Raw genomic sequence first — 12947 nt, forward strand, 5'->3', positions numbered from 1 at the left:
AAGTTGAGAACTAACTATTAACTTAACGCCAATAGAGATGATTTCAGTGTTCAATTTCCATACCTGGGTAACTACATTTTCACAGCATTTGCATAAGGCGTTTATAACTTGTTTCCCGATGAAGGATTTCTGTGTTCAAGAAGGTATTGAACAAAGTGTTTAGAATAATATTGATGGATTCATCTCGTCCAGCGTTTTATTTATGTCGCCATGATATGTTAAGCAATTTTGGAAAATCTTTGTCGCAGAAGGTGATATCAAAGTATGATAGATTCTCAGAAGTAATCTTGATTACATTTTCATGCTTCAATTATTAAAGAACTTCTACTTCTACTTCTACCGGTAAGGGACCATCGTCATCATGTTGATTATTCTATCACTTTGGGGTGTGTTCAAATATAATTTTACTTGTTGTGTTATATGTTAGGATTTTAAAGATTTTGTGCAGCACAGTAGGCATCACTTCGTTTGTTGACATGAATATCAATTAATTTATATGGTTGTTTTTTTATAAATTTCCTGTTTATAAAAAGAATGAATTTTTCGAAATACCAATACTACAAGACATATATTTCCTTAGCCATATTTGGCACAACATTTTGAAATTTTTAGTCCTCAATGCTCTTCAACTTTGTACTTGTTTGGCTTTTACAACTATTTTGATCTGAATGGGTCTGATGAGTCTCATGTAGACAAACCGCGCGTCTGGCGTATTATAAGCCTGGTACCTTTGATAACTATTATGCTCATATTTTTTAAGATCCTTTCCGGTTTTACAAGTTTGTGGCTTGCTGCAGCGTTGACCTTCTTGTTGTTGATCTTATACAGTATTGATCGTCGTTCGTTTTTCCTTCTATCCCCTTACGGTGTTCACTTTAGTTGTTCAAACAATAAGTAACGGATGATCTGTTACTGTACCGGTTTGTTCCGTATCTGGCCGATCTCCTTTTTATTGTACCATTTCTAGCTTGTGTTTATCTTTTAGACGTATGGATTACATAGAAAGCTGACATATTCGATTGCTTGTCTAACGAGTTAAATGTACAGTAGGCATTTTCTTTGATATCACTGTAAGAGATATTGAGGTTTCTTTTGAGAAATCCGATGGTTTTATTTGCCTCGGCACAGATCATACGGTTTTTGATATGGTTTTCCAATTTAAGGTCTGGTGTTTTGCAGTTGTTACGTGCTTCAAAGTGTGACTATGTAAACGATAATCCTTTATAATAGGTGTTCTGTTCTTTGCTACTGATAGTATCTGACATTTATCTGTATGGAATTTCATCATCCATTTTTCATGGTGTTATCTGCAATTGCCTCATAGTCGATTTAATATTTTCATGCTTATCGTTTATATAGAAGAGCAAGAAAACAATACATCCTGGAATATCAAAGTCTGTTGATTGAAAAAATAAATGATTAAGAGTTATACAATTTCGTATATATGTCAAGAAATGATCATAAAATCAGTTATAACCGTTTTACCCTTTTCTTATACGTTGTTGATATAGACCTAAAAAATTATCATAGTTTGTTTATAGTAATATTCTTTTTTTGCTTTTACATCCGACATTCACCCAAACATGGATGTAACGTTATCTATGTTTAGAAACAGATGCGAGATTGTGGCCGTCTTAAACTTGCGGAGATACGTGTGCCTTTGCTTTGCATTGAAAATATCGTTATGTTGTGACTTCGTGCAGGGTCGGTGAAGAACAACAAAGGCAGCGATGTTCCTATATTTTTTTTTTTAAATGCTTATTTTGGAATTCTTTGCGACCAGTTGATATGCCATTGATCCATTATTTACCATTATGAATTTTTGATAAGTATCGTTGTTTCTCAAGAGGTCGATATATCGTAATATTATCTTCCAAGAACATTGAAATCTGATATCTTTATTCACTGTATTTGGGATTTGAGCTGTTTTGTAACACATCGTGACCAAAAAACCCTAATATGGAGAATAAAGATATTGTTGTTCATTGACTATTTAACTTGAGATTTAGCAATTATATTATAGTTCTTGTTCATATAACTTATTGTTTGCATTGTATTGACTTTTCTTATAAATTCTGGAAATTTCACAAAGAAATTTAACAAAACAGTTGGTATCATTTGTTTTTGGTAACTGAAATTGATTTCAGAAATGATGTTTCGGAATGTCAAATAATACACTAATGCCAGTCGGCACTAAGTTTCTTATATCTGTAGTACTACTTATCTCCTGATACTATACTTTCACATGCAGACAAGACTGTGAAATAGATAAGTCACACTACACATACATTTAAATAGATCGTTATACAATGAATGGAATAGTAAAATTATCATTATTTGTCTTTTTTCAAATTTACTTTTTTTACAGGTAAGAACGTTTACTCAATAGTATTTCTTCAGACCAAAGATACTTTTAAACGTTCACTGTAAATACTTCACAATTAAACATACAAGTAAAATATGAGGAAGACCAGATATTTCTATGACACATGTGTAGTCTCAGAATAGATGCACATGAAACACTACGCAAATTAACTAAATTAAGAATGTCTTTAGCAGTCCAGATTAATTTTCAATAACTACGTAAAACAATAAAAGAAAAACAAAGAATAGTTGAAATTTTGACCAAAATACAAACTCCCGTTCATTTATCATGTTTAATCATTTACCATGCAGGGTTCATTCAATATAGACTATTGTTTGTTCACTGAATGTCGTTCACCTTTCCATTTTCTGTAACTTTAATAATTAGAAACTGTTTATTTCGGGCAATTGTGAGCGTAGTACCATGTAGCTCATGGGTGTAGCTACTTGAAAATAAATTGTAAGCAGGGTGATTTTGTAAAATTATCTAAAATTAATTAGCGAGTGAAGGAAGAGGTGATGTGCATGTAAACAAGTCAGGGAATTTGCATATCTAGGTAACTAGCGTTAAAATTTTTAAAAAAGAGGGTGGATTTGTCCAACTACAGGGTGTGGAGCCACTATTGGTGGGGTATTCATTTTGGATGGTAGACTTGTCCAAGTATATGGTATGATGTGACTATTAGAGTCCTCATTTGAGGGAAGCATTGTCAAACTAAAGGGTGTGACGCCACTGTTGGCGTCTATTCTCCACTTTCGACTAAAGAATAGTCCAATAATAAGGTATGGCGTCACTATTGGCGTCCGATGTCATATTTTGAATGTAGAATGGTTCGAAATAAGGTAAATCGTCACTATTGGTGTCCGGTATCCACTTTCGAGGGTAGAATGGTAAAATAAAAAGGTATGGCGTTCGCGTCCTGTGTCCAGCTTCATGGGGGTCCCTTCGATCAAATATAACTAATTTCTATTTGGAAATAAACATAGTATTTGAATTACGATTAAGCAATAAAAATCATTATATCCTGTGGATAGTTTGAAACACGCTTATCCTGTATAACAACTTAACAAGTAGTATTTGGTTGGGAGCAAACAGCTTAGGGCAGTCGGATAGGCGAAACTACTGATTATCCGTATTATTTATAATCATTTTTATTTTAAAATTTTACATTCGTTTTATTCTATTAGTATTCTGTAACTGTCCCAGCGGATGGTCAAGATACGAACAATCATGTTACCACGTCAGTAGAGATTCAGCATCGTGGGCAGAAGCCATGGTAAGTATGATCACCACGAGCGGTATTGCATACTCAATCATTAGAAAAGTTAACAAAACAATAGAATAAATAAAGTTATACCTTCCAAGGAAAATATACATATATTATATATACAATGTATAGTGGCCGTTTCAACTAGATGCTTAGCACATGCCTACTACAAAATAAGGACAAACGTAATCATTAGTGTGGTGGTATCAATTATTCTGCGATCATATGATTTTAAAATATGCAGAAGTATTTCTGCTGAAATATATATTGTTTTAGTATTTATGAGTCTTTTGTAGACGAAACGCGCGTCTGGCGTATATACAAAATTTAGTCCTGGTATCTATGATGAGTTTAGTTACTACCACTGGGTAAATGCCACTGCTGGTGGAGACTTATTTCCTCGAGGGTATCACCAGCCCAGTAGTCAGACATGAATTATCACTGATTTGGTTATATTTATAAATTTACTGTTCACAAAATTTAGAATTTTTTAAATACTAAGGCTTTTCTACCTCAGGCATATATTTACCTTAGCTATATTTGGCAAAACTTTTGGGAACTTTGGTCCTCAATGCTCTTTATTTACGTTCTTTATTTGGCCTTTATAACTATTTTGGATTCGAGCGTCACTGATGAGTCTTTTGTAGACGAAACGCGCGTCTGGCGTATATGCAGAATTTAGTCCTGGTATCTATGATGATTTTATTTGTTATCGTTTAGAAAATGTGTGAAATACACGGGAGTTTCCTTGCAAGCATTGAAACTGTTGCTGAAGACCAGTACATGAAAACCCTACTTGGAGCTCAACGTCATAGTAAGTACATAATAAGAACATGGAGATCTGATGAGTTAAGCAAATTCCAACTGGTTTGTTCTTATTTTGTCCTGTAACGCAACTGAATGAATGACTCGATTTGTCGATTCTGAAGAAATTTTATTACACTTGTTAACTGAATGAATAACTCGAATTGTCAATTTTCATAAATTATTTCAGTCAAGTATTAACTAAAAAGTTTGTCATCGTAGCTGAATTCAGTGGTCCATATCTGGATTGCATTGTGAAAGTATTATCAACCGATAGATGTAGTTCACCTTGTTTTAAAATACTTTCAGCTTCAAGCTTTTGGTTAGGTGGATCAGATTGGGACAACGAAGGAGAATGGAAATGGGAACCACATGCAATTCAAATGAATTTCACTAACTGGCACAAAGGACAACCAGACAATAGTGGAGGCAAAGAGCATTGTTTATCTGTACACAGATCCTACCGTTACGAGTTTGTCGATAACAACTGTCACGATTCACAACACTATTTGTGTGAAAAAACGTACGTACTTGTGCATATAGCAACTGATTATCCAAAATGTAAGGAGCTATCATTTTATTTTAGTTTAAATTCAGATACTAGTATGTAGGACTCTAAAGTGTAACGGGGACGCTAAAGTACGATATTCACGTCAAAGTGCGATGGTCTGCGTTAATTAAAGTGCGATGCCTCCATACGCGGAAGTCCGATGTTTGCGAAAGTATAGACGTACTTAACGTTGGATTATGACGTTAACAGTCGTTTATACAAACCAATAAGATTTAATCAAAAGCAAAATACTTTTGTAAAGTTTACAGAAATAACCAATAAATTCATTAAAATTGTATAATGACTTTATAAGGACAATGACACATCAGCTACAAAGAAACAACACTTGATTAGAACCTCAAAAGAAACATTCATACCAAGTTTGGTTTCATTCCATTAAGCGGTTTTCTAGAAGAAGACTTTTGTATATATTTCCAATAGGGTCCTTTGTTAAACTAAGTCTCTCGTCGGTAGTCATCTTGGTTGATTGATTTGCTTCAAAGTAACAACACTTGGTTGGCATCTCATAATGAACATTCATGTCATGTTTGGTTTCATTCCATTCAGTGGTTCTTCAAAAGAAGACTTTTGTATGTATATCACATATGGTCCTTTGTTAAACTAAGTTTCCCGCTGGCAACCATCTTGGATGATTGATTGGCGACAAAGAAACAACACTTGGTCAGCACCTCATAAGGATAATTCATGCCATGTTTGGTTTCATTCCATTAAGTGGTTCTCTAGAAGAAGACTTTTGTACCATCGTACTTGGGTTTAGACAATCGTACTTTAGAGTGAACCATTGCACTTTAGCGTGAGACACCGTGGTACTTTAGCTTAAATCATCGCACTTTAGCGAGATCATCGCACTATAGAGTACCATCGCACTTATATATATATATATATCTACTTTCACATTTATCTCAATGAAAATATTACACAGGATAAAATAAAACGCAGGTGGAAGCTATTTGATAATTAAGTGTAAGCTTAACGCCCAACGGCATATGTTTCAAGCACATCTAGTACAAGATAAAAAAAAAAAAAACAACGAAAAAAACATTCACACTATTGTTAAATCATCCCAATTGTCTCATCTTATTAGAATGTGTTCCAAATTTTGAAATAATCTGAATTATTTTGGTTTGCTGACGTCAGTGACCCCCTGCTTAAAATTGAACTCGACTCGATTTAACTCTAAAAAGATGATTTTCGTGTCCTAGAAATAGTTTTAAAATGAGCTCATCATTTGCCAAGTTTTGCTAACAAAATTATAATGTTTACAAGAGAAAACATTTATTAAGATACATTTGTAAGCATCACGTCTAGCAAAGAAGGAGGTCCATTAAAATAACACCCCCAAACCATTTCAAAAACAATATCATATGTATGTTTCATTTTTTTATTATTATTTTAGGGACACCAGTAGCACAGAAACAGAGGTTCTTGGAAAATGATAACATATTATTACTAAATATCTTTTTAATATCTTACTTATTTATTGATAAATCAAGTTGGCTGCTTTTAGAGGCAGATTTTATTTGATGTACCTTGAGTAATACCTCTGGTCTGGGACTGGTTGAGATAAAATAAAACTTACTGGTATTTGAAAATTACCATAGTTAATCTCTGCAAAATGTTTGTGTGCCAGTATTAAGTCAGACACATTATTAGTTAATACCATTTATATATATATATATATACATATAGACGGCTACAGTGCAGGCGATTTGGTGTTACGATATCTCAGTAGCATGGATTCGAATCCCGGGGAGGGAAGCAAATTAACAGATCTAACATTGTTGGGTTAATGTTTAGACAAGTTGTATATACATAATGTACACAGACATGTATTACCATCACTGCTGGTGATCCGATGGATAAATCTGTTGTAGAGTTGTCACTGGCACAGACGTACTATTTTCTATGACTGTATCTTACATTAATTTGTAGGATCCTTTACTATAGATAATTTAGCTGATCTGTAAAAATAACATCTTCATGCCTTATATATCATGTACTGTAGTACGACGCTAGATTAATACTTGACGCATTTTTTTTGTTCTTCCCTCGCCGGGATTCGAACCCATGCTACTGAGATATCGTGACACCAAATCGCCTGCACTTTATCCGGTGCGTTAGACCATACGACCACCTGGGCTTCACAATAATAAAGCTTTCGGTGGCCGGGTGTTACCTTTCCTCGTCAGTTTAAATCTGGGCTTCACAATAATAAAGCTACGGTGACCGTGTGTTACCTTTCCTCGTATATAATATGCATTTAAGAGTCCTTTCAGAATTTTTTAGGGGAAAATATCTCTGGTAGCAACTCTTAATTTTTAGTAGGGTCATGTAATTCCTAGCATTTTATGCAGACACTTCTGGCTAACAGTCAGTCAGATTTGACTTTTACCCAAAATTTGCATGCATAGCAGAAAAGCAGCAATCATTGTTATTAAACACACAACATTAAGCACTCTTTGTTGATAGGCGCACCACCTTCACAATTAACATGTTGCAGCAGATAAAAGATAGGCACAACACCTTCAATATCAAAACATTGCAAAAAAAAAAGTAAAATCACAAAAATACTGAACTTAGAGGAAAATCAATTCGGAAAGTCCATAATCACATGGCAAAATCAAAAATAACAAAACGCATTAAAAACGAATGGACAAGAACTGTCATATTCCTGACTTGGTACAGGCTTTTTCAAATGTAGAAAATGGTGGATTAAACAGATAAAAGACATGCACAATACCTTCGCTATTAACACATTGCATCAGATAAAAGATTCCTTTTGTTTTGTTTTTTTAATCCTTATATGAGATCATTTGCCACGAATTTGTACGCCATATTATCCATATATTTCAGTTTGAAATAATAACTGGTATCGACGTTTCTTAAGTAGCCGCAATATCGTAATATAGTATTTCAAATCAACGACTATATCTTTATCCACCGTATTTAGGATTTTTTGTCACGAGTTGATTTATAATATATCGTGACAAAAAATCCCAAAATATGGTGCATTAAGATAATGAAGTTCTTGGACTACATACCATGAGATACAGTTAGTTTAATCTTGTTCTTCTATATATTTCCAAATGTGTGAATACTATTTACTTTTCTTATAAATATCGGAGGTCCAAAAGAGGCCAGATTTGACATAATCATTTGGTTTCTCTTGTTTTTTTATAAACTGAAATCGTTTAAGAAAATGCCTCTGAATGCCAAGTAATATACTATTGTCAGTCATTGGACTATTTGAACAGCGGTATACTACTATTGCCTTTATTGGCTCTAGGTTTCTTATATCTGCAGTCCTTATCTCCTGATGCTATATTTACACATGCAGATAAGACTGTTTAATGGAATAAGTCACATTTCATACATGTACACGTATAATAGATCGCTGTACAATGAATGGAATAGTTAAATTATCATTATTTGTCTTCTTTCAAATTTACTTTTTTACAGGTAAGAATGTTTGCTCAATAATGTTTCTTCACACGAAGGATTCTTTTAAACCGCTCACTGTAACACTTAAGCATTTTATGTATAAGTATAATAGGAGGAAGATCGGAGACATCTTTTATACACTTATTGTCTCAAAAAAGACAAACATGAAACGCTATTGAAACTTAGACTTGAAGATATCTCGGATAATTTATTTTCAATAACTACATAGAGCAATGAACTCAGTGAAAAGCTAGAAACCCGGTTTACAAATTAACAGAAATTTGACCTTAACCCCCAATCTCAAACATTTATCATGTTTTTGGTTGTTGCTATTCAGGTCTTATTCGATCACTATGATATGTGAATAATAGTTACTTGTAAGTTGACTGAATTGCTATGCAGCTTTTTCGTTTTCTGTAACTAATTCAGAGTTATGTTAATCGTGAATGTAATAAAAAAAAAAACAATCAAAGGTAACGGATGTACAGATCATATTCTGCTTGGACGAATATCATTGTGTCGCTTTCGATTATTTACCCACTTGTTAAACGAGGTTTCATCTGCCCGATCAGGTTTAGTTTTGCGCAAAATTTCAAAACTAAGAAACTACTTACCTTTTTTATATAGAAGAACCAACTGGTGTCAGTTGAAGAAGACCCACATTGAAATGAGATAATTTTGCATTATTTTCACTCATTTAAATGACTTTGATTGACAGGCAATATCTAAGAGCTGAGTACTACTATTGAATTATCAGTCAGTTTGTGTGTATTATTTAGAGATGCATGTACAAATTAATACGTTCATTGGTAATTAAGATTAAACACAAATAAGGGCGATGGAATTCAAAACATTTACAGCGGTCAAAGTTCTTGATTTTTCAAATACAAAAATGTATATACACCTCCTTTTAAAATTATCAACGATTATGTATAACTACCAGAACTCAGGGTAGCAGTAATAATTTTGAGCAAATCATCCTAAAAGGGAACAGCAAATCTTTTAGTCTGAAAATAATTAAATCTCAAGTTATATCACTCTGAAAAGCGAAACTATAGATAAGGGGTCACTGTTATAATTATTCTTACTTTAAAACTACGCTATTGTTTAATTGTATTAGTGTTCTGTAACTGTCCAAGTGGATGGTCAAGGTATGATAAATCATGTTACCACATCAGTAGAGATTCAGCATCGTGGGCCGAAGCTATGGTAAGTTAATCAATAACCGCGAGGGAAAGATGTAAATATTGATAATGTTGTATCTTTTATTTGTGCAGAATAATCACCAGAACAGTTATGAAAACCAAACATTGAAATTAATAAAGTTATAACTTCCAAAACATAAACGCCCGTCGAAAAGTTAACTCATCAATGATGGTCATACAGTAACATTCGTGTTGTCTCTTGAATGGTTTTTGGTATACAGAACCGTAAGACTTCACGCGACCTCTTCTCGTTTACAATATTATGATGATATTTACACACGATATACCAGAACACTAGATCCAAAATGAAAAGGACGAATAGACAAATAACAGCCCACAAAACACCACATAGAAAACTATAATAACGGTAAAATGAACCCCAACAATAAAAATAATAATCTGTGGTAACCACTAACGTCGTCTGGAGGGGAAAGCTACATTGTACTATTGCAAGAATTAAGGCAACACGGAACTTGGTGATGGTGCAGGTAAATACTGACTACAGTATGATGCAGAAGCCTTTGGTATTAGCACAAGAATTTACCGCCTTTTGTCTTGATAAACATTGAATATTTGTTTGTTTTAAGATTGTGACACAGTGATGACTGCTGTGCCATATTTTGACTATTTTACCTATTATTTCTGTTTAGTTCACGCATCGTTGAAAACATAATGGAATTTGATGCGATTGTCATACGAGTGAGAGGTTTAGCGCTATAAAACAGGTTCATTTCACCATTTTCTACGCTTGAAAATGCCTGTTCCAAATCAGGTATATGACAGTTGTTGTCCATTCATTTGATGTGTTTTATCATTTGATTTTGCCATTTTATTAGGGACTTTTTATTTTGAATTTTCCTCAGAGTTCCTTTTTTTTTGTCATTATATTTTGTGATTTTATCATGTTTGAAGGGAATGCTATATTTTGAGTAGATTTCTATTACAAAATAAAGAGTGTGTTGGTGTCAAGTAAACTGCGATCATATGTTAAATACGCACAGAAGTATTTTTTTCTAAATAAGATACTGTTCCGTATCTATTGTTATCTTTTTAGAAAATGTGTGAGATACATGGGAGTTTCCTTGCCAGCATTGAAACGGATGCCGAAGACCAGTACATTAAAACCCTACTTGCAGCTCAACGACATAGTAAGTAAATACTAGTAATAAAAACACAGATAGGAGTGAAAGGTAATAGACGAATTTGAATCAAACCTTTTCCTTATATATTGACTATTATTTTAAATTTCGTATTTATATTGATCTCAATATCTTCAATAGTTGCAGGAAATTTCAGTACATTGGTTTTGGTAATTTAATATGCAGTGGCCAATATTTCAGACAAAGCCATGTCTCAGATCCAACATTACAAAAAAATCAATACAGTCTAGATTCTGAAGAAGGTCGGCTGGTTTTGTTGTTTTTTTAATTCAAAGATTTGTTGATTCAGAGACCTATAATATCTTATGTCTCTGGTTAATTTCATTCACAAATTCTGTCAAGCTGGTTTTTCTTTGTGGCAGTTGTTGCTCATTTATGAAAATTCGTTGTTTTGAACTGTTAGTCATTTATTCAGACAAAAGATGTACATACATTCATCACGATTAGGGATCATGATATCCTACAATTTTTATATCTAAGCATATCAATCATAACAGGATTAAAATGATATAGCTCTAAACGGGAACACACGATGAAGAAGTATTTTTTAGATGACTTCTCAAATCACCCATCCTATAAAAGTAAACGGAATAGTCCTGTACTGTAAGATGACAAAAGAAATCTGAGTACACAGATTAACAGAATAAATAATTCACCCATCCTATAAAAATAAACGAAATAGTCCTGTACTTTTAGCTTACAGAAGAAATCTGAATACACAGATTAACAGAATAAATAATACGAGCGGACGATTTTGATTATTTATTTCTGTCAAAGAATAAGATTTACACTGCTGTTTCTGCGACCCATTGTAGGATTGAAATGAGAAAACGGCAACTGCTAAAAAAGTATATTTACCATCTTGAAAGGATTTGTGCATGCAACCGTCAATTTAGTTTAAAATTTTGAAAACCATTACATACTTTAAAGTTAAAATCAATTGACAGCAGTAGTCCATACAGGACCTTTGGTAGATAAAACAGTAATTTTGCACCCTTTATGTTTGATACATTTAGCTTCAGCCTACTGGTTAGGTGGATCAGACTGGGAGGTCGAAGGTGAATGGAAATGGGAACCACATGCAATTACATTTAATTTCTCCGACTGGCAGAGAGGACAACCAAACAATGGTGGAAATAATGAGCATTGTTTATCTGTTCATAGAGTCCATCATTATGAGTTTACAGATGACAACTGTCACTATTCACAACACTACTTGTGTGAAAAACCGTATGTACTAGTGCATATTATGTGTTATATTACAACTATATAAGTGCTGTCTCCGGTTACATTTGCCCTATTTATAATAGTTTTAAGTCAGATAATCACAATAATCCCAGAAACAACTTTACCCATGTAGGTGGAATGTTATTGATAATTGAATGTTTGCTTAACATCCAATTCACATATTTCATGCACTGCTTAATGTCAAACGACATTATATATTTCATACACATCCAGTCCAAGATAAAAAAAAAAACAAACATTGGCTCTAGTTGAATCATCACTATTGTCTAATCTCAGAGGCCAGCTTGCTTATAATTTAATTCCATCCTATTTATCCTACAATGATTATTATAGTGAGCTAGAAATAGTTTAGAAAATGAGTTCTTCATTCCCAAAAACAAAAGCAAGTTTTAAGATTTTGTTTTACCAAATAAGATAATGTTTACATGAGTTAAGATTAAATGTAATTATATTTGTAAGTAGTATGTATAAAAGTGGTCTTTCAAATAACATCCCAAACCATATCAACCATAGCATCATATTTATGTTTCCTTTGTTTTATTTTAGGGACACCAATAGCACAGAAACAGAGGTTCTTGGAAAATGATAAATTAATACTATAAATTATCATTTCAATATCTTACTCATTTATTTATAAAGCATTGATTTTTTGGGGGACAGGTTTTTAGTGTGTTGTTTTTATGTACCTTAAGCAATTTCCCTGATTGAGGTAAAAATAAAACTTACTGGTATTTTCAAAATAACCACATTTTAACTCTGGAAAATGTGTGTGTGCCTGGCTAGTCAGGAACCTTATTAGTTGATACAATTTATATATATACATGTATTCTTGTCCATTAAAATTTTTCAAATCTAGATTTGGGGTGATAAAATTACTGGCATATTT

The 12947-nt window shown here is 33.2% G+C and overlaps 2 protein-coding genes across 2 annotated transcripts; both read left to right on the forward strand.

The window, feature by feature from the left end:
- Positions 1-118: 118 nt before the first annotated feature.
- Positions 119-6457, forward strand: LOC134710897 (perlucin-like). Its single transcript, XM_063571305.1, has 5 exons — positions 119-143; positions 3553-3641; positions 4353-4446; positions 4746-4959; positions 6404-6457. Exons 1-5 carry the CDS (start codon positions 119-121, stop codon positions 6441-6443), a joined length of 462 nt encoding a protein of 153 aa, XP_063427375.1. The 3' UTR covers positions 6444-6457.
- Positions 6458-8343: 1886 nt separating this feature from the next.
- LOC134709573 (perlucin-like protein) lies at positions 8344-12676 on the forward strand. The gene is made up of 5 exons (XM_063569738.1): positions 8344-8466; positions 9569-9657; positions 10708-10801; positions 11830-12043; positions 12608-12676. The coding sequence occupies exons 1-5, from the start codon at positions 8409-8411 to the stop codon at positions 12645-12647; spliced, it is 495 nt and encodes a 164-aa protein (XP_063425808.1). The 5' UTR covers positions 8344-8408; the 3' UTR covers positions 12648-12676.
- Positions 12677-12947: the final 271 nt, after the last annotated feature.

The sequence above is a fragment of the Mytilus trossulus genome, chromosome 3 (assembly GCF_036588685.1).
Source record: "Mytilus trossulus isolate FHL-02 chromosome 3, PNRI_Mtr1.1.1.hap1, whole genome shotgun sequence".
Lineage (NCBI taxonomy): Eukaryota > Metazoa > Mollusca > Bivalvia > Mytilida > Mytilidae > Mytilus > Mytilus trossulus.

Coding starts and splice junctions, on each gene's coding strand:
- LOC134710897 (XM_063571305.1), top strand. CDS start 119: ATGAAGGATTTCTGTGTTCAAGAAG. Junction 144..3,552: donor GGATTTCTGTGTTCAAGAAG/GTATTGAACAAA, acceptor TTATTCTATTAG/TATTCTGTAACTGTCCCAGC. Junction 3,642..4,352: donor CATCGTGGGCAGAAGCCATG/GTAAGTATGATC, acceptor GTTATCGTTTAG/AAAATGTGTGAAATACACGG.
- LOC134709573 (XM_063569738.1), top strand. CDS start 8,409: ATGAATGGAATAGTTAAATTATCATTATTTGTCTTCTTTCAAATTTAC. Junction 10,802..11,829: donor ACTTGCAGCTCAACGACATA/GTAAGTAAATAC, acceptor TGATACATTTAG/CTTCAGCCTACTGGTTAGGT. Junction 12,044..12,607: donor CACTACTTGTGTGAAAAACC/GTATGTACTAGT, acceptor GTTTTATTTTAG/GGACACCAATAGCACAGAAA.